The sequence below is a fragment of the Oryctolagus cuniculus genome, chromosome 13, assembly GCF_964237555.1.
Source record: "Oryctolagus cuniculus chromosome 13, mOryCun1.1, whole genome shotgun sequence".
NCBI lineage: Eukaryota > Metazoa > Chordata > Mammalia > Lagomorpha > Leporidae > Oryctolagus > Oryctolagus cuniculus.
Genome location: NC_091444.1, coordinates 104485959 through 104506728, shown reverse-complemented (window position 1 = coordinate 104506728; position 20770 = coordinate 104485959). Strand labels below are relative to the sequence as shown.

The 20770-nt window shown below is 42.9% G+C and overlaps 1 protein-coding gene across 2 annotated transcripts in view; it reads left to right on the top strand.

Annotated features, from left to right (window-relative positions):
* GPR158 (G protein-coupled receptor 158) overlaps positions 1-20770 on the top strand; it is a 351668-nt gene that overhangs the window by 56318 nt on the left and 274580 nt on the right. Inside the window, exon 3 of one of the 2 annotated variants that reach the window (XM_051820964.2) lies at positions 8619-8753. The exons of the other annotated variant lie outside the window; for it this stretch is intronic. Within the exon in view, the coding sequence (XP_051676924.2) occupies positions 8619-8753 (135 nt within the window). The remainder of the gene's footprint in view (positions 1-8618; positions 8754-20770) is intronic. 2 annotated transcript variants of the gene reach the window in all.

Sequence of the window (20770 nt, the reverse complement as noted above, 5' to 3'; positions counted from 1 at the left end):
TGCAGGTTTCTTTTGGCCCTGTTCTGGTCACTTGATTTCATTAATGCTAAGCAATGCTTGCAGATAATATTCTGCACTTTATGGCTCCTTGGGCCATTACATATCTGAGTTTTTTTCTTTTTTTTAAATTCTTATTCCCAAAGTAGACCTTCTCCCTACTACTGGTTGTGTCCGTTGCTCCTGGGGAACACAGAAATATCTTTCGAATCATCGTTGCCTTCTAAGATGCTCAAAAGGAAGCTAACTCAGTGGAAGGAGATGGAAAGGAGAATCAGTGCATTTGGTAGCGTGCGGCCTGTCCCCTGCCTCTGAAGAGGCCTCCTGCAGGTCAGGCCCTTAGGGTGGTCCTGGCCTGGGCCTCCCCGGCTCCCGAAACCTCTGAGTGATCCAGAGGATTGTGGGATTTGTGACTTCTTTTTCTCAGCACATAAATTAGAGTGTTCAGAGAAGAGACAGAAGGATCTTTTAAAATCCATAAATAGTAACCCAGAAACTGTTGATGTATTTTTAGAATGTGATCCATTCTTCAAACGAAACTGAACACTGGTTCCATTGTGTGTGTGAGGTGTGTAGGGGTAGTGGGCGTTGAGACTGTGATTGTCAGCCTTGGCTTGGGACAGCTTTGACAATCTGCAAGACTGTGGCAAAGTCCTTTTTAAAGAAACTTAAACATTTGAACGTTTTGCTTACCTAATCCCTGCCATGGAACTTTTAAAAATAGTAGTTTTAATCAGCTGCACCATAGAGTAGCCTCTCTCTACTGGAAATCATGTTTCTAACATAACCATCAGGCCTATTTCGATAGTTTTATTAAGAACGTTGAGAAGGATGGGGGAATATGTTAAGTATGAAATTAATTCTGATTCTTCAAAATATCTAAGTAGTATTTTAGATACTGTGAAATGTTTTATAACAGCTGCTTTCACATTACCTTTGACTTATTAGGCATTACTTAATTAGGTATTATCTACTTGTTATTTTTGAAAGATACTCAAACTAAGTTGAATGTATGTGTTAAAATGGAAATTTCTTTTTCTTTAAGTTCTTTATTTATTTGCAAGGGAGAAAGAGAGAGAGACGGACAGACAGATTGATTTTCTACCTGTTTATTCACTCCCCCAATACCTGCAACAGTTGTGTCTGGGCCAGAACAAAGCCAGGAACTTGGAATTCAATCTGGGCCTCCAACATGAGTGATAGGGACCCCCGTACTTGATCCATCACCCACTGCCTCCCTGGGTATGCGTTAGCTGGAAGCTGGGATCAGGCTTCCAAGGCTCAAACCCCGGTACTCAGATAGGGCAGGCAGGTGTCCCTCTGGGGGACGTACTCGCTCTGATAAATGCTTGCCTTCCTGGTGATTTTTAAAATGGAACAGGAGGTTGGTCCTCCTGAGCGAGTGGTAATGACAAGTTTGACAGTCATTGTAGAGCTCAAAAATACAAAGACGAGCCCTCGCGATCATGATGCTTTCTCAGAGAGAGACCTCGCTATGTACTGTGGTTCCTTTATTTTGTGAACCCAGCAAACATCAATTCATCACTGTTTCTTGGTTTGTGTGACATTTCTTTTTTTCCCCTAAAATTCGATTCAGTTTAATTTTGAAAATGATCTTTCAAATGCCTGGTCAGAACTTTTCCCTGAGACACTGCCAGTTGAAAAATGCTTTAATTACAACATTAGCAGCTTCAATAGTCACTGTGAGTTCACTTCAGCAAATATGTAAAGGAGCAAGCCTTCTGAGCCAAGCAAGATGGGGCGTAGGAGGATGGAGACACGGTGCCTGCCTCCTGGGAGCCTGACCTAGCACTGGGGTGGGGGTGGAGGGCAAGTGTGGACAGGCGATGCTACTAGCCTGAGTGGTCAATAAAGAAACTTCTAAGTACTAAGGGACCAGGCTTTTAAAGCAATTCATAGTGACTCCTTCAGAAGCATACAGTTGTCCTTGTAGGTTAAGTATTCACTGCTTTGTGCACCTTCATTAGTAGATGTTGCACTTCAGCAGGCATGGGATGCTTTCTATGGGGCGTTTGTTTTCCTCTAATGTATGCAGATTAGATTAGGCCTTCCTGTCACTTAATGAGGGACTTGCATGCTTCTTAATAGGCATTAAAGAATCTCCAGACTAACTGGTTATTCTGAAATCATTTTGTAGGAAGCCTCAGATGCTTAGGGAACGTGCCTTGTAGCTGACATGGAAGTTTTGGGCAATACATACAGCAGTGGCACCAGGAAAGATCCTGTTTGTTTCTTCTACCATTCACTGTAGCCCTAACAGGTGCCGCTCTCCTCTTGCTTGGAATGTCATTGTTCTGTGACTTTTCATTGAGATGACAATGTATTTTTTAATTTTAGTTAATTAATTTTTGTCTTCTTTGAAAGGCAGATGCAGAGAGCCATCTTCCACCTGCTGGTTCATGAACTTTCCATGGACTTCTTTTTTTTTATTAAATTTTTAAATTTATGTAAGTGGAATAAATTTCATATATCTCATACATAGAGCTTTTTAATTTTTTAAATTTTCTTATTTTTTAAAGATTTATTTATTTATTTAAAGGTCAGAGCTACACAGAGGAGAAGCAGAGAGAGAGAGAGGTCTTCCATCCGATGGTTCACCCCCAGTTGGCCACAACGGCCGGAGCTGTGCCGATCTGAAGCCAGGAGCCAGGAGCCTCTTCCAGGTCTCCCATGCAGGTGCAGAGGCCCAAGGACTTGGGCCATCTTCTGTTACTTTCCCAGGCCATAGCAGGGAGCTGGATTGAAAGTGGAGCAGCTGGGTCTTGAACCAGCACCTGTATGGGATGATGGCACTTCAGGTCAGGGCTTTAACCTGCTGCGCCACAGCGCTGGCCCCTCATACATAGTGTATCCTCCCTCCTCCCTCCCTTACTCTCACCCTTCTTCTAACTTCTTTCTTATTTTTCTTTCAATTTTTGCAATAATATACTTTTTTTTTCCTCTGAGAACCAGTTTTATCATTAATTGAAAATGCACCTAAAGAAACAACCAATGGCCTTGGTCCTTTAGGCTCATCTAAAACTTATGAGACATAAGAATGTCCTCTACTTAATACAATAAAATGAAGTAAATCTTTGAGAAGAAGTTTTACTATTAGCTCTCATAATACAACTCTTTGAATACAGAGGTCCTGCATGGAAAGTTAGTGCACAGTGACTCCTGTTGTTAACTTAACAATTAACACTCCTATGTTTGAGGTCAGTGATCACCCAAGGCTCTTGACATGAGCTGCCTAGGCTATGGAAGCCTTTTGAATCCACAAAATCCTTCATAAGGCCACAAGCAAAGTGGAGGTTCTCTCCTCCCTTCAGAGAAAAGTACATCCTTCTTTGATGACCACTTCTTCCCGCTGGGGTCTCACCCAGAGGTTCTTCGTGTAGGAAGGCAGAAAGACAGAATACCACTGGGACTGGCAGATGAGGCATCTAAAAATCCATGAACCTCTTAAACACCCTCTGCTATCCAAGAAACCCAGGCTCCCTGTACAAGTAGATACTTCATTTATTGTTCCTTTCTTGATAATACCAATTTTTTTTTCTTCGTAGTCAAACAGGACAAGTTGATTAACAAAGCCATATGAGCAGAGATCACATTCTAAAAATGGCTTTCTAAAAATACAGTGTGATAAGCAGATCCTGAAGAGGAGAGCTGCTCATCACCTGACGAGAACATAACAGCTGGAGCTTAAAACACTACTGTCTCCGAGGAATCCTAGTTTGATGATGTTAAAAAACAACCTATAAAGGGTTTCTTTAATGTTTTATCAGTCACTGAAGAGAAGGTTCTGAACGTTTTATGAAAGAATGAGTTCATAGGGGATCCCTAACTTATAAAATAATAAATAATTTAGATATAAAAATATTTGGGGGGGCACTGGAGTGAAACTGCAATTTGCGACACCAGCATCCCATATCTGAATGCCAACGTGAGTACCAGCTGCTCCACTTCTAATCCACCTCCCTGCTAGTGTGTGTGGGAAAACAGCAAATGATGGCGTGCGGACTCAGGCTGCTTCCACAAACGTTGGAGACCTGGATGGAGTTCCTGGCTTCTGGCTTTGGCCTACCCTAGCCCTGGCAGCCATTTAGGGAGCAAACCAGCAGATGGAAGATTTCTGTGTCTGTTGGTCTGCCTTTCAAATAAATAATTCTACCATGAATAACACTGCATTTAATCATATACAATACACAATAAAACAAGCAAGTTCAAGAAGTGGAATGATAAGGGAAGTAGATTTTAATACCTGGCTGTTTTTGTTAGAAAGCAGTTGAATATGTGACTAGACTAAAATGCTTTTCGAAAACATACTAATGTAATGTGTTTGATTACTGATTGTCTCTAAAACCAGTAAAAAACTAAATTTCTCTTCTTTTGGAAATATTCAACCACCAGATAGATTTTAAAACTAGTTTTTTTCGGGGGGCTAGTGTTTGGCATAGTTGCTTAAGCAACCCCTTGGGATGCTTATATCCCATTTTAGAGTGCCTGGTTTAAGTCCCAGCTCTGCTCCCAATTCTGTCTTCCTGCTAATGTGCGCTCTGGCAGGCAGCAGATGATCGCGCAAGTCCTTGGTCCCTGACAGCCACGTGGGAGACTTGGCTGGAGTTCCTGGCTGCTGACTGTAGCTTGCCCAGGCCCAGCCGTTGTAGGTGTCTGTGGAATGAGCCTGTGGATGAGAGGGCTCTCCCTGTCTGTCTCTCTGCCTTTCTGATAAAATGAGTATAAGTATAAATAAATAGCATTTACAACTAGTTTTTCAAGAGAGGGAGCTAATTTGGAGGTTCAATTACTTTACTACTCAGTCCTTGAAGTTAGCATGGAAAGTCTGGGGTGTAGCCCTAGTGCATCTGTTACTCCCTGGAGATTCTCACTGTGGATTTTGTGATGCTATAATGTTGGGTGCTTCTGGATTCCCTGCTGTTCCTGGATGCCATTTCCATCAGTCTTCCAGCTACATAAGTGATTCATACTCTTATTATCTCCCTCTCTGCAAATACAAGGGGACTTAAAAAAGCACATGGGGAATGGAATAAAACAGTAAATTTATTTTGGCACCAGCAGTTTTGAAATCTGTACAGTTTTTTTTTTTTTCATAGTGCACATCTCCTGTGAACCTTTTGAAGTACCTGTGTGACGTTCTTACTGACAGGAGTGCTGGCACAGCGAACACTGCTCCAAGTAGACCATGTTAGCTCTGACAGCTGAGCTTTGTTTTTCTCCCGGGCTCCCTTGGAGCTCTGTGCATCTCAGTTCACCTCTGGCCATTAAGTCACCAGGTGCTTTGTTCAATGGCAGGGACCATGGAATTTAGTAGCCCTTATTCTGCATTCCATCTGGGAGAACTGGATCTTTAACAACATGATGTTTTAGGCGTGGGCGTTTGGTGTAGCAGTTTAATTCACCACTTTGGATGGCCACCTCCCATATCACAGTGTCTGAATTCGAGGCCCGGCTCCATTCCCAAGTCCAGTTCTCTGCTAATGCACACCTTAGGAGACAGCAAGGATGGCCCGAGTGTTCGGGTCCCTGCCACCCATGTGGGAGACTCAGGTGGAATTCTAGGCTCCTGCCTTTGTCTTGGCCCAGCCGTGGCTGTGGAGATATTTGGGAGTGAACCAGCAGAAGGGATACTGTCTTTCTCTGTCTCTCTTGCTTTCAATAAATAAATAATAAAACATTTTTTATAAAAATCTATTTAAATAAATATAACTTTTACATTTAAATATAAATAAAATAAATTTTAAAAGACTGAGTTTGGCTGCCACCTCCTGTGCCCTGTCCCATATCATAATTAGATGTGCAGATAGGCCCAGCACTCCTGCAGATGGCACAGAGCCGACAGCATTCGAACGTGCATTGCAGTCACAAAACTGCAGCAAAAATTCTAATAGAATTAAAAAAAAAAGGCAGAAATGAGCAAGATAAACTTCGATGGGGTAAGCCTACAGGCCTGTATTGCTGTTTTCCCAACATGAAAAGTTGGGATTGTACTTTTCAGTGTGAAAAAGACTTGAGAGAGTCTGGTTCCCACTGAGTCCCTCGTGAGTGGGCAGCAGTCTGTGGTGGCCCCAGCCGGGGGTGGGGAGGGGGGTGACTCTGCTCTGCCTTCTGGTCCTCAGGATAAGGTAAGGACATCTGCCCTAGGTTTGTGTTTTCTTTTCTTTTCCTTTTCTAACTTATCCAGAATAATTTTTCAAAGTGTGAAAACACTTTGTTTTTTAATTTGAAAGAGAGAGATCTTCCATCTGTTGGTTCACTCCTGATATGGCCGCAACAGCCGAGCCTGGCCAGACTGAAGCCAGGAACCAGGAGCTTCTTCTGGGTCTCCCATGTGGGTGCAGGGGTCCACGTGCCTGGGCTGTCCTCTGTTGCTTCCCCAGACACATTCGCAGGGAGCTGGAGAGGAGTGGAGCAGCCGGGACTCAAGCTGTCACCCATATGCGGTGCTGGCGCTGCAGACAGCGGCTTAATCCTTTATGCTACAAAACATTTTTAACATCTCTTTTTATGTATTCTTATTTTATCCTTTTTGCTTATAAAGGATAAACCAGTCTGTACCCATAGGATTTCATTATTTTGTATGTGCATTTGTTTTGAATAACTCTTAATTTTTGGCTGCACTTTGCAAGTCACCCAGGTTTTTTTATTTTTATTTTTTTAATGGATATGTGTACTAGTGCAGTTTAATCTTGTTTTGCAAGTTCTTTTGTCCTGGATCACACTTCCTGTCTTCTATCTACAAAGGTTAGGGAAAAGGAGGACAACGAAAAATCCTCCCCACTCTTGTTCATTTTTCTCTTATATGCTTCCAGTCTCCTGAAAATATGAATGCCTTTCTTCTACAAAATACAAGTAAAATACAGTTTTACAAGTTGTTTCCTTTTTTTTTTAATGATTAATTAGTTTTCATTTGCAAGGCATGGAGTCAAAGATAGATAGATGATAGACAAGACAGATAGGTAGATCTGAGGTGCTTTTCCACCCACTGGAAGAACATCATTACTCAAATGCCTGCAGCATTGAGGGCTAGCCTGGAACTCCGTCTGGGTCTTCCACATGGGTGACAGGGACGCACGTACTTGGCCTGTCACCTGCTGCCTCCCAGGGTACCCATCAGCAGGAAGCCAGAACTGAAAGTGGGGCCAGGACTTGAATCAGGCACTCTGACATGAGACACAGACATCCCAAGCAGTGCTGTAACTGCTGTGCCAAATGCCCACCCCTTACAAATTGTTGTTAAGGCTATGTGTGTACTTAAGAAACAGAATTAATCTCCTAGGCTATATGAGTCGAATGCTATGAGATACTTTTCATCACCAGAGAATTTTGTCTTGTACTCAGAGCCAAATGGAAAAGTATAAGCCATTAGAGATCACAAGTGGAATCTTAACAGATTCCAGACACCAGATCACCCCTGTAGAGGACAGCTGCGCATGCAGTCACTTATTTACATATGCATTCAACATACACTCAATACAGAATTAGACTGCATTATAGACACTATAACAATTCTTTTTTTTTTTTTTTTTTTTTTTTTTTTTTTTTTTTTTGACAGGCAGAGTGGAAAGTGAGAGAGAGACAGAAAGGTCTTCCTTTGCCATTGGTTTACCCTCCAATGGCTGCCGTGGCCAGCATGCTGCGGCCGGTGCACCATGCTGATCCTAAGCCAGGAGCCAGGTGCTTCTCCTGGTCTCCCATGCGGGTGCAAGGCCCAAGCACTTGGGCCATCCTCCACTGCACTTCTGGGCTATAGCAGAGAGCTGGCCTGGAAGAGGGGCAACTGGGACAGATTCCAGCCCCCCGACTGGGACTAGAACCCGGTGTGCCAGTGCCGCAGGCGGAGGATTAGCCTATTGAGCCATGGCACCGGCCACAATTCTTTTTTTAAAAAAGATTTCTTTATTTGAAAGGCAGAGTTACAGAGAGAAGGAGAGACAGAGAGAAAGAGAGGGAGGGAAATCTGACTGCTGGTTCACTCCCCAGATAGCTACAATGGCTGGTTCAGGGCCAGGCCAAAGCCAGGAGCCTGGAAATCCATCCGGGTCTTCCACCTAGTTGGGAGGGGAGATCTTGGACCCTCTTCTGCTTTCTCAGGGGCATTAGCAGGGAGCTGCATCAGAAGTGGAACACTGGGGACTTGAACTGACATTCATTTGGGAGGCTGGCATTACAGGTGACAGCTTAACCAGCTGAGCCACAACACTGGCCTCTCAACAAATTATTATGTCTTAGTTATCATAATTTAAAAATAAGAATAGGAGCTGGGGGTAGCTTTGTGACTCAGTGGGTTAGGCTGCTACTGGCTATTCTAGCATCACATATTAGAGTACCAGTGTGAATGCTGGCTGTTCTACTTCCCATCCAGCTGCCTGCTAATGCACCCGGGAAACCAACAGCAGGTGACACAAATGCTTGGGCCCCTGCCACCCACACAGAGACCCAGAAGTTCCTGGCTCTTGATTTCAGCCTGACCCAGTCGCAGCCTTTGAGGCCATTTGGAAGGTGAACCAGTGGATGGAAGAGCCCTCTGCCTCCCACATCCTTCATCACTCTTCCTTTCAAATAACTAAATAAATTCTTTTTTTTTTTTTTTTTGACAGGCAGAGTGGACAGTGAGAGAGAGAGACACAGAGAAAGGTCTTCCTTTGCCGTTGGTTCACCCTCCAATGGCCGCCGCGGCCGGCGCGCCGCGGCCGGCGCACCACGCTGATCTGATGGCAGGAGCCAGGAGCCAGGTGCTTTTCCTGGTCTCCCATGGGGTGCAGGGCCCAAGCACCTGGGCCATCCTCCACTGCACTCCCTGGCCACAGCAGAGGGCTGGCCTGGAAGAGGGGCAACCGGGACAGAATCCGGCGCCCCGACCGGGACTAGAACCCGGTGTGCCGGCGCTGCTAGGCGGAGGATTAGCCTAGTGAGCCGCGGCGCCAGCCTCAAATAACTAAATAAATTCTTAAGAAAAATGAGAATGCTTCTGACCAGTCAGTGTCTACTGAACCAGAGACCCCTTCTGTTCAGCTTTAAACTCAGCTGCCTGGCTGGTTTCCTTTCTTCTTTATCGTGAGCTATAGCATGCACACTAATGAATATGTATGGTGAATTTGAGGAGAGGTGAAAAGATTTGTGGAAAAATGAAATCAAAAGATTAAAAAACACAGCCTTTATTTCTCAATATCAGCTCCATCCAGTTCTAGACACTCAGGTAAGCAATGGCACCAGCCGTCCAGTCCACTCCTGAAGAACAGAGGGTCTGTGGGATGTACCAGGCCAGGTCAATTGTTTTTACATGAGTAGCTGAAGGAAAGGGGGTACCCTTGTGAAAGTTTTTTCAGATGAAGGAACAAAACAAAGGGGCAAAATCAGGTCTGTTTGGTGAATGCCTACTGATTTCCTGTTGAAACTCTTACAAAATTGCACTTGTTTGATGAGAGCAGAGGCATGTTGTGGTGGAGGAAAACTCTACATTTTTCTGCTAGAGCTTTGGCTGACTTTCTGAAAACACTCTCATAATAAGCAGATGTTATCATTCTTTGGCCCTCCAGAAAGTCAACAAGTAAAATGCCCTGAGCATCCCCAGAAAGCTTGGCTTTGTCTGCCACATTTTACTCTGATGGGACCACTTCCACCTCTTGGTAGCCATTGCTTTGGTTGTGCTTTGTCATCAGGATCATACTGGTAAAGCCATGCTTCATCTCCTGTTACCATCTTCCTAAGGAATGCTTCAGGATCTTGGTTCCACTTGTTTATCGTGCCCATTATAATCTCTTTTGATTAATCTGATGCGGGCACCCATTCTGCGGAAAGCTTGCTCAAACTTTTTTTCAGTGAGACTTAGGTAAGCTGGACCCTCTGAGCTATCTCTGGTGTTGGCTGTTTGTTACTCAGTAGCCTTCTTTAGGGCATGAATGAAGTCAATTTTTTGCTTACAAACTGATGCAAATGGACTGCTGCCGTGGGCTTCGTTTTCAACATTATCTTATCCCTTCTTAAAATGAGTAACCCCTTTGTAAACTTGATTTCTTTGGGGCACTGTCCCCATAAACTTTGTGAAGTGTCAGTGATTTTATTGTTCCACCCAACTTTCACATTTACTTTTGCTTTATTTTAGCAGAATACATTTTGCTCTGATAGGGACAGCTTTCAACTGATATCTTATCCTTCTTAGAGTGCTAAACTAGATCCTGTTCAGTCATGTTGTAACAAGTTAGTGTGGGTTTATTTTGGTCCAAAATATTTGCAAATTTCATAGCTTTTTCATTGTATCTATTTCCACAAAGTGGAAGGACCTCTTATATTAATAGGGCAAATACTACTAATAAAATAAATACACATGTCAATACCATTCAGTTTCCAAGACAAGTGTTTGAAACCTCCTTTGGGTTCCTCCCAAAGTACATCTGCTTGCCACTACTAACCAACAAAACAACTCTTTTTAAAGTTTTTAAAAAATGTTTTAAGAAATGGTATCTTTGCTTTTCTTTATAGTTTTACTATATATCTGTGTATCTCTAAATGACAAAGTATTTACTTTTGATTTTTAAAATATTTTATAAATGCAATTGGTACTTACTTTGTTTAATTAAGTGTGGATCCTGTTCTTGTAGATGAAGATATATATATATATATATTCATTATAATTTCGTGTTGCATATTGTTTGTAGTATGAATATATCACAATTTATGAATTTAATACCAGCTGACATTAGTCCTTTCTTTCCAGTCTCCACCTCCTTTTTTTTTTTTTTTCCCTTATCAGGAACACTATTTCAGTAAACATTCTTGGACATGTCTCATCTCATGTGCATGTATGTTTTTACCTCTGATTGTGGTTTGGTTTCTGTTCTCTTTATAATGTCTTTGAGGAACTAAGTTCTTAATGCTAATGAATTAGAATGGTGTGGGCTTTTTCTTTTATGATTTGTTTTTTTGTGTCTTATTTAACAAATATTTCCTTACCCTCAAATCATAGAAATATTTTTTTCTGTAAATTCTTTTATGTTGTTTTAAAGTTTTGATTTCTCCATGTACATTTTTCATTTGTTTGAATTCAGTTTTTTTTTTTTACATATTTATTTATTTGAAAGGCAGAGCTAGAGTGGGAGGAGAGGGAGGGCGGGAGGGGGGAAAGGAGAGAATATGAATCTTACATCTACTGGTTCACTTCCCAAATGGCTGCAACAGCCAAGGCTGGGTCAGGCTAAAGCCAGAAGCCAGGAGCTTCTTCTCCCATGTGTGTGCAGGGGTCCAAGGACTTGGGTCATCTTCTGCTGCTTTCCGATGCTTATTACCAGAGAGCTGGATCAGAAGTGGAGCAACTGAGACTCAAACAGGCACCCATAGGGGATGCCAGCATTTCAGGCAGCTTAACCTGCTTTGCCACGATGCTGGCTCTTGTTTGAATTGATTTTTGTTAAGATAGAAGGTAGGAATTCATTCTGATTTTTTTCCCATATGAACCACAGAGGTCAGCAAATTAAAGGACAAGATGATAAATATTTAAAGCTTTCAAGTTATATGGTCTTGGTTGCGGCAACTACTTAATTTTGCCATCCTAGCTTGAAAGCAGCCAAGGAGAAATGTAAGCGAATGGGCATGGCTGCCTCCTAATAAAACCTTCCTTACAAGAATGGGGGTCTTGCTGGATTGAACCTGTGGGCTGTGCTTGCCCACACCTGGTGTGGATAACTGCTTGTCTCAAACTTCTCAGTCTTTCTCTACCCTGACTGAACACATTTCTGTGTCCTTGTGAGTCTCTTTCTTGGCTTGGTACTTTCGTTTGTTTCAGTTGTCACTTCCTGTACCAGGCTCCCACCTTCCTAGTTACTGTAGCTTTGTCACAAGATCTGGTATTGTCTGAGCACAAACCCCTCCTGATTCTTCTTTAGATGTATCTCGGCCTTTGCTGGCTACTACTCTTTTAAATAAATGTTAAAAATCAGATTTTCATGTCCATGAAAAAGTCATTAAGTATTTGACAGAATTCTACTACTTGCATGTGAAGGAAACTAACATGAGCATATGGTACCCCTGTTGCTGAGCACATTGTATTTCTCCTTTTATCTGGGTCGTTAATGTCTTAAACTAAAATAGTCTTTTTTTTAGCATCTTGCATGTCACCTTTTAGACTTATTCCTATCTACTTTACTTTTGTGTTGCAATGATAAATGACATTTTTTAAAAAAAGTGTTTTTATCTAACTATTTACTGCTGAACTGTGATTTTCTGACACATTTTATATGCTGATCTTACACTCATTTTTACCTGGCTGAAATGATAATTTAATAATTCTCATACTTTTCTATGAAGTTTATCCTGTTGTCTGTGCAGAATGACAGTTTTGTTTCTTCCTTTCCACACACATGTTTTAGTTACTGCTTTTAATTCCACTGACAGCCACCTGTTGTACAAGAATGAATGGAAACAGTGATGAGGGGTGGGCTTCTGCACAGCCATCATGCTGTCTGGGACGCCCAGATCCTGTATCAGAGTGCCGAGTCTGAGTCTCGGCTACCGTGCTCTGATCCCAGCTTCCTGCTAACCCGTACCCTGGGAGGCAGCAGGTGCCGGCGCCACCCACGTGGGAGACCAGGGTGGAGTTCTGGCTCCTGGCTTTGGCATGCTGCTGAGGAGTGAAACAGAGGGTACCAGAGGATGGAAGATCTCTCTCTCTCTGTCTTCAGTCTCTCTCTGTCTCTCTGCCTTTCAAATAAATAAAAATCAATAAATAGATAAAAGGTTTAGAAAGAAATAATGATGAATAAAAGTAATGAGAAGGAATCCTTATACTTTCTCCGATTTTTACAGAATGATTAGAGTGACTACTGCATATTGTAGTGGTGTGTGTGTGTGTGTGTGTGTGTGTGTATAAGGTACAGTTTATTAGGTCAAAAAACGTACTTCATGTTCTATTTTGTACCTGATTCTTACAGTATTTAGTCTGACCCTTTACATTTGTTCCCGCTGTGACTCTTTCAGGGAAGTTTCTTTCTCATGTCTGCACTTTGTGAGGCCACATTTCTCAGGATTTCATCTGCACAGATCGGTCAGGCCCAGGATTATTGTGCTCGCTTTCGTTGGTGTGGCCACCACTGTCACGAGGCCCCTTTTACTAAATTTTTGGCCTGAGACATTTTAGGCAACAGAGGTAGAATAGATTTCTACACAGGTTAGACTTTTTTCCTTCTTTTGGAACCCAGAGTTCATGGCTAAGAGTGACCTATGTTATTCTTTCAATGGGACAGGTTTTGTTATTTTGTTTTCTGCCCATTTCACGTTCTGAGGAAGGCACCCTTTGCAGGTGCCTGGTGTAAGACAGCGTGTCCTCTGACTTTTTACTTGAAAGGGGCCCCATGCTTTGTCTTCTGTGCTCTGCATGGAGCCGATTAACAGGGTGGAGATTCCAGAAACGACCGTATTTGACCAAGCAACTGCCCGTTCCCATTCCCGGGCCACTTGTTTCTGTGCTTTTCATCTCTGGCCGTGTGGAGCTTTTTAAATTTCTTGTCAGCTGAGCAAAGCATTAGAACAATTTTTTAAAATAATCAGCATTTTCAGTTGTGCTATACTAGACGGAGATTGTGTGGACGTCTGTTCTGCTACATTGCTCCAACCAGCGTGTCCCACATGACCTTCGCAGTGTCACAGTCTTTGCTCTTGAGCTGTCCATTTGACCAAGCTTCACTTTAAACCGAAGGAGCTCAAATCTTACCATATACTAAGGCTCCCCAGGAAGCTTTGAAAGATCCTGCTGCTCAGGGCACACTCAGGATTAATTAGATTAGAATTCCAAGGCATCAGTGATGTTTAAAGCTCCCCTCAGGATTCCATTGTGTGGCCAAGGTTAAGAGCAAGTACTTGAAACCTAGCTGTGCGTGTTGATCCATGTCTGTTCTGGATCATCTGCCTTTTCATTTTCCTCAGTCCACTTTACTTCTGAGTCCAGATGTCCACCTGTCCACATCTGCATACAGCACCAAGTTTCTTTTCTTTCCGACCCACTTCTTCAGAGCAATATGCCCACTTGTGAAATTAAGTCTACCATCCTATGGTCAACTGGACAGGAAAACACTCATCTGATCTTTCTTTCTTTTCTTTTCTTTTCTCTTCTTTTCTTTTCTTTTCTTTTTTTTTTTGTTAAAGATTTTATTTATCTATTTGAAAGGTAGAGTTACAGACAATGAGAGGGAAAGACAGAGAGAAAGGTCTTCCATCTGCTGGTTCACTCCCCAAATGGCCGCAATGGCCGAAGCTGTGCTGATCCGAAGTCAGGAGCCTCTTCCAGGTCTCCTATGCGAGTACAGGGGCCTAAGCATATGGGCCATCTTCTGCTGCTTTTTCCAGGCCATAGCAGAGAGCTGGATTAGAAGAGGAGCAGCCAGGACTAGAACTGGTGCCCAAATGGGATGCCGGTGCCGCAGGCAGCCCCGACTGCATTTCTCTTATATGTTTCACACTATCCAGAGACACTTCTGTTTTTCTCTGCTGGGAAATTTTGAGTGCAAAGTCTTTTAATTTGCTCATTAATTCTGATAGACTAGTTTCACCATCTCAGCAAATCAGTGTGTGATATACTTAGATTATGAATAGCCTAGCACGGAAAATGATGTAATTTCCATGGAATAAATTACAGCCCATTAACGTGGCCGCATCAGTTGTCTTTCTGAATAATGCAGACTTATTCAGAAAAGCACTCTGTTTGCTTTCCAAAATGATCCATGCTTTTAGCCATGATGACTGTGCCAGCCCTTTTCCTTGTGGAGTTAACAGAAAAGTGGAAGATAAATGACAAGAGCAGCCAGGGAAGATGTGACAAAACCAAGAAGTGGGGTCCTGTTATAGTGCCCTGTTCTTGGTCAGGGCATGTTAATTGACCATAACGCGTTATTAAAATGCTGCTTTATGACTGTCTTGAATGTAGCACTTAGAGCATTTAAAAAGGTGGGACATCATTTATACATTTATATTTAGTTCTTCAGGGGGAATAGTAGTGATTTCTCTCTTGCAAGTAAAACACGTCATTTCACTTTCTGGAGCTTTCTTGCATATTTCTTAGAGCTTGGGACCAAGTAGAGCACACAGAGATCTAGCTGCAATATTAAGCAAAATGACTGGCTTCACACATTAATTTCAGTGTCTACAAGAAAAAGATACTTCCTAAAGCAAACAGATGGCTCACCCGGGAAAGCAGACTTCGCTTGATTTTGTAGGGAGAGCTGAGGTCTGAAAGGCTGCAGAGGAAAACCCCATTCTTTGGGTCTGCAGTTGGGCCAGGTGGTCCCCAGAAGCCCGCTATGGCTCCCCACAATAATGGGTCATTATCTTTATTTTCCTTGGGGGAGCAGTGCGTGGAATAACTAATTAATGACTGCAGTGCACTTTGGAGGAAGACATTGTGGGCAACTTCTTAGTATTTTGCACTTGGTATCGGGAGAGAGTGAATATGGATGCAGGCAGCTAAGAAAGCAGCCTTTTTCCTCCAAATTTTGTAATATGATTTTTTCTGACATTAAATTTTGTTAATTGGCTTAGTTTCTTTTCATGGATATTATTAGGATGATATTTCCCATTTAAAGATCCTCTTTCTTACCATTTTTCACAAATTGTGGTGCTGTGTGTTGACCATGTATGCACTTAAAAGTGGCTATGAGATTCCAGATATGGCATAATGCATTTTTTTGTACATGTCACCTCTTGGTTAATGCCCTCTTACGATATTCGGAGACTTTTTCTCACCCTTATTGGATACATTGGGGGTTTATTTTTGAGAAAGTCATCCATAATGGATACACAGCAAGTACTTTTGACTATGGTTCTCATTTTTCAAGCTGATGGTGTGTTAACAAGTTTCCAGAGATCTTGGTCCGCAGTGAATCACAGCTCTGTGTATTTATGCCCGTGTTCAGCTTTTTACACATTGACCTTGGGCTGACTCCGTAAAGCCAAGAGCATGTGACCCATTTGACACTAAACATCTTCCAAAGCTAGGTCACAGGAAGCCCTGTGGCTTCTACCGGAAGTTGTGGGTGCTCTAGGGGAAGCCACTTGCCATCTCCAGAAGCCTCATTAAGCTGAGATTTCCATGTTGCAAGGACACTCAAGCAAGACAATGGGAGAGGTCACGCGGGGAGAGGGTAGCTTGGCCAGTCCTCGGCTGAAATACTGGCTATGTCAGTACAGGAACATTTTGGCAAGCTTGCAAGCCTGCACATGACTCTAATTGCATAAAAGAACCAGAGCAAGAGCAGCCTGAGCTGAACCTAATCCATACGCACAGTGCTGAGCCGTAAGAAAGAAACCAAGTTAATACTGAGCTTTAGGGTGGCTTGTTACACACCAGAGAGAACCAGCACAAAGGGCAAGGAAGACCGTGACACTGAGTGCTTCTCCGTGACCCTTGTATGTCTCCATTTTGATGACCTTCTTTGGGAGTGTCCTGCAGACCAGACCCTTCATTGGCCAACGCTGTGTTCTGGAAACTTGCCACAGTGCTATCTCAAATGCACTGTTGCTATCATCCAGTGATCTGTCTTTAACATTGAAAGCTAGAATCCCAACCCAAATGGTGCATTTTCCCACAGAGAACCTGCACAGTCACTTAGCTAACACAGCACATTGTTTTGCTTTTGGCTAGAGACATATCAACCTGTTAGTGTATCTCATTGGAATGAATGAAATGAATAACTTTTTGTTTGTGGCTTATGTGCATGTGTGTTGTTGACAGGATATTTTAAAATATGGGTTTCTCGTAGGAGTGTAAGACGCTTCTCTCGGTGCATGCTGGGCTGTCTCAGTATTTCTCTGAGGCTAGTTCGCTTCCCTGTCAGGCCCACAGCTGACTGCTTTTCCAACTCCCTTACATTTGGACTGTCCTGGGTGGTTGGTACTCGATGACAGACAGTGAGCTGCAGACAGTATTGAGTGCTGTTTCGGAACCTGAGCATTTTTTTGCTGGCACAAAGAATCTCACTGTCTTGCTTCTTCTGTAAGCAAGAGTGTCATGTGTTCTGGGAAGCTCAGTTTCAAGAAAGAGGAACCTGAGACATCCTGGATCCTTAAGTGACCAGGTCGCAGAGTCCCCTGTAGACTTCAGATGTACCTGCCACATGGATGAGTAGTGTGTTTTCTTTTGTTGGTAAGTCCAGTGGGAATTAGGATGGGCTTTTTTTTTTTTTTTTTTTTTTTTTAGAAAGCTTTTATTTAATGAATACAAATTTCATAGGTACAGCTTTAGGAATATAGTGGTTCTTCCCCCAGCCCCGCCCTTCCACCCCCACTTCCATTCTACCTCCTACTCCCTCTCCCATCCCATTCTTCATTAAGATTTGTTTTTAATGAACTTTTTATAGAGAATACCAACTCTATACTAAATAAAGATTTCAACAGTTTGCACCTGGATGGGCTTTTAAAATGGGCATAAGCTAAACTATCTTATCCAGTAAGCTCCTCTTTAAGACTTTATTCTCTCAAAATAGTGCCCCACAGCCACAGTGGCTGGGATGCACACTTCACTGATCTGTGAGCACTCGGCTCTGCATAGTTAATCCTGGAAAGACCATAGCATGGCTGCATGAAGGCGTGGCGCTTGCTTCCGCTGCTGCAGACACGTGGGAGTTCTGAGGGGCGCTCTTCATTTGTCTAAAGCCTATCCTTCATTGCTCCCGCTGCTCCCCTGGTTGATCCCACTTGGCCTCCAGAAGCACTCGGCCTTCCTGTGCAGGTGTCTTACCCTGGCCGTCATCCTGCTTCAGCAGAGGTTTTCACAGGACTGGGTCTCTCGCCCCAAGAAGGACCACGCGAGTCTGCAGTTTGCACGTACCATCGCCATCATTCGATGAGCTGTCTCTCACCACTGCGTGCCCAGGGAGTAACCCGTTTCCAGAAGGCAGAATGAATACCTCTGCTTCGGCCCAGGAAGGTCTGAGTGAGTCCGAGAGCAGGAGGGAGGGGTGATCTGCCGAGCGTTGCTGGCCCTCCCGTAGAACATGCTGCATTTCTTTTCTGATTCCTTTGAATGGAGTGGAACCAGTGCCGGGGGACTGCTGCACAGCGCGAGAGTGGCCCCTCAGTTGTGTTGTACGTTCTCAGCGTCCCAAGCGTCCTATTTGTTTGTCTTGCCATAGAGGTAAAAGAACAGCTTAGCACACAGCCCTGGCGTGTCAACTCAATGAACACGTGTTGCGTGAGTGAACAGCCACATTCTCTGTGATGTGCTGAGCCACTGATAACTTCATGAGTAAGCTTGATGACAGTGAGAATGGCCCTGGGGGACCCGTTCCTTTCCATGTTCCATCATGGAAACTGCCGGTGGGAATTTTGACCTGCATCTGCTTCAAAGTATTTCGTTCGCATTTGGTGGCCGTCTTAGCTCAACTCTGCCTCGAGGCTCATCTGTTGACTTGAATGAGATTTTCATTACCGTTACCTTTCATTTGAGCATTCAAGAAAGTATACCTATAATAGATGGTGTTACTCCTCTTCTGGGTGTTGTTTTTCTACCGTGAAGTCCTTTTTAGTTTTAGTCAAATGTAGGTAGAACTTCTTATTTCAGATCTGATTATTAGCATTGTACTTGGAAGCAAAAAACAATTAAATGGGTTAACAATTGGGGTTTAAAACCCATCTTGCACAAACGGTTCTGACGGTTGTTATGTGATCGTTGTCATGGAATCATTTTGGAGCCACATGACAAGAAAAAAGTTCACAACCTCACTGTCATCTCATCAGCTACAAATACACCTTTCACTCTGCTGAGCTTCTTCCTGGCAAAATCTGTTCTTTATTTTGTATCTGTAGTTGATCCAGTGTTGTCTTTTTTTAAAAGATTTTATTTATTTACAGACAGTGATAGAGAGACAGAGAGAAAGGTCTTCCTTCTGTTGGTTCACTCCCCAAATGACAGTGATGGCTGGAGCTGTTCTGATCGGAAGCCAGGAGCCAGGTGCTTCTTCCTGGTCTCCCATGCGGGTGCAGGGGCCCAAGCAGTTGGGCTGTCTTCCACGGCTTTCCAAGGCCACAGCAGAGAGCTAGACTGGAAGAGGGGCAGCCAGGATTAGAACCCAGTGCCCATATGGGATGCTGGTGCCGCAGGTGGTGGATTAACCTACTGCACCATGTCTGCCCCCAGTGTTGTTTTAAATAAGAGTAATACCTTTTTGTTTTATACATACTTAATAGAAGGGTCCAAATACTTGGGTATAACTTTTAAAAAATACATGAGTAGGAGTGATTTTCTGTGGGTTCCCTACCATTTCTAACATATTTTGCACATAGTAAGTGCCACAGAAGTATTAAATGAGCTAATTGAATTGCAGGACTACCCAGAGAGGTGGCTGTTTTACAGAGTCGTTTGTGTTAACCTGTTCCTCTCAGTTTCCTCATCACATGACATCTACTATAGATAGCAATATTTACTGGAATAATGAGAAATCTGGATTATGGAGAGCACGGAGCATTCCTGGCGCTACAGAAGCGCAGTTATTGTTTGTGATTTTGCTTGCTTTTGCAAGTAGTAACCTTAAGTGGCGTGCAGGTGCAGTGTGTCTTGTGTGTTGCATGTCCTCTGTATGCGCCTGGGTGGGCATTAGGGCACCTGTGAACCTCTGTCATTTTATATAAAACCTTGATTAAGTGTGCATTTTTTCAAGCAGAGTTTTTTCTGGATTAGATCAGATTCATTAATGAGCTCTGTCGCCTAAGATTCCTTGAATTACCTATGTGAAATTGGTGGATTTTACTGCATACCAGTTGTACCTCAGTGTAGCTGGACCTCCTGCAAAACTCTGAACCAGGATTCCTGGTGGAAGGCATTACATAAGACAAGTAGGAGACAGTGAGAGACTTGGAGGCAGCTTCTAGGTGGGACTTTTTCTTTCAGTTCTGCCCTTTCTTCTAGAAAGCTGTTACCAAAATAATTTGTTTTTCTGTGTATAGTCTTCTGTCGTCCAGAAGGAAATAAAGAGATGGGGGAAAGATGTAGAAGAGGAGATTGGTCACGGAGTAGCCTTGTGGCAAACCCTGGCCTTCACAGCGAGGGGCGTACACAGTGTCATTGCATACACATGTCATTGCATGTTATGCTGTGTGCCTTGAATTCTTATCCATTGGACCTATATGGATAAAAGCTGGTTAGGGTCCTCTGAAACATTTTCAGATGCGCTTACGTAATTTTGTTACTCAGTTTTTGATGTTCTTCAAGCTATGAGTCAGTAAACTCAGGCTTTTGACTTTTTCTAAAAATCCATTTAAGCCATTTCTTGTGACTGTAAGCTACAAATGCAGCTTACCTCACGTTCACCTTCTCTAAAACTGTAGATAATGTTGATTTCTTTTTTATACCATGATATCTCAGTATCCTAACGCATAGCATATGGTTGCTCATTCAAAATGAATCAGTGCATTTCTAGTAATAATTAATAACATTAGCCAATTAATTGATGGGTCATCCTAGGTTGAATAGAATTGAAAATAGGGGAAAATCAAGTTGGTGTCTGATCATTTTAGATTTTGAACATATATTCAAAATATACCCAAGAGAAAGTTAGTGTATAAATAAGACAGTGTAATAACCTAGCGATCAAGGTTTTGAGGTTATGTTTTTTATATCCTTTGCCTATAAATTCACTTATCACAATGGGACCAGAGTGGTAAAATGTAATTATAGCTGAAAGTCTGATTTTTTTTGTTGTTGCATTCCTCCCTGGCCCTCGGGCTCTGTTTTAGTTTTGTGTTTTAGGGAGAAGGAGAAACTAGGGTTGAG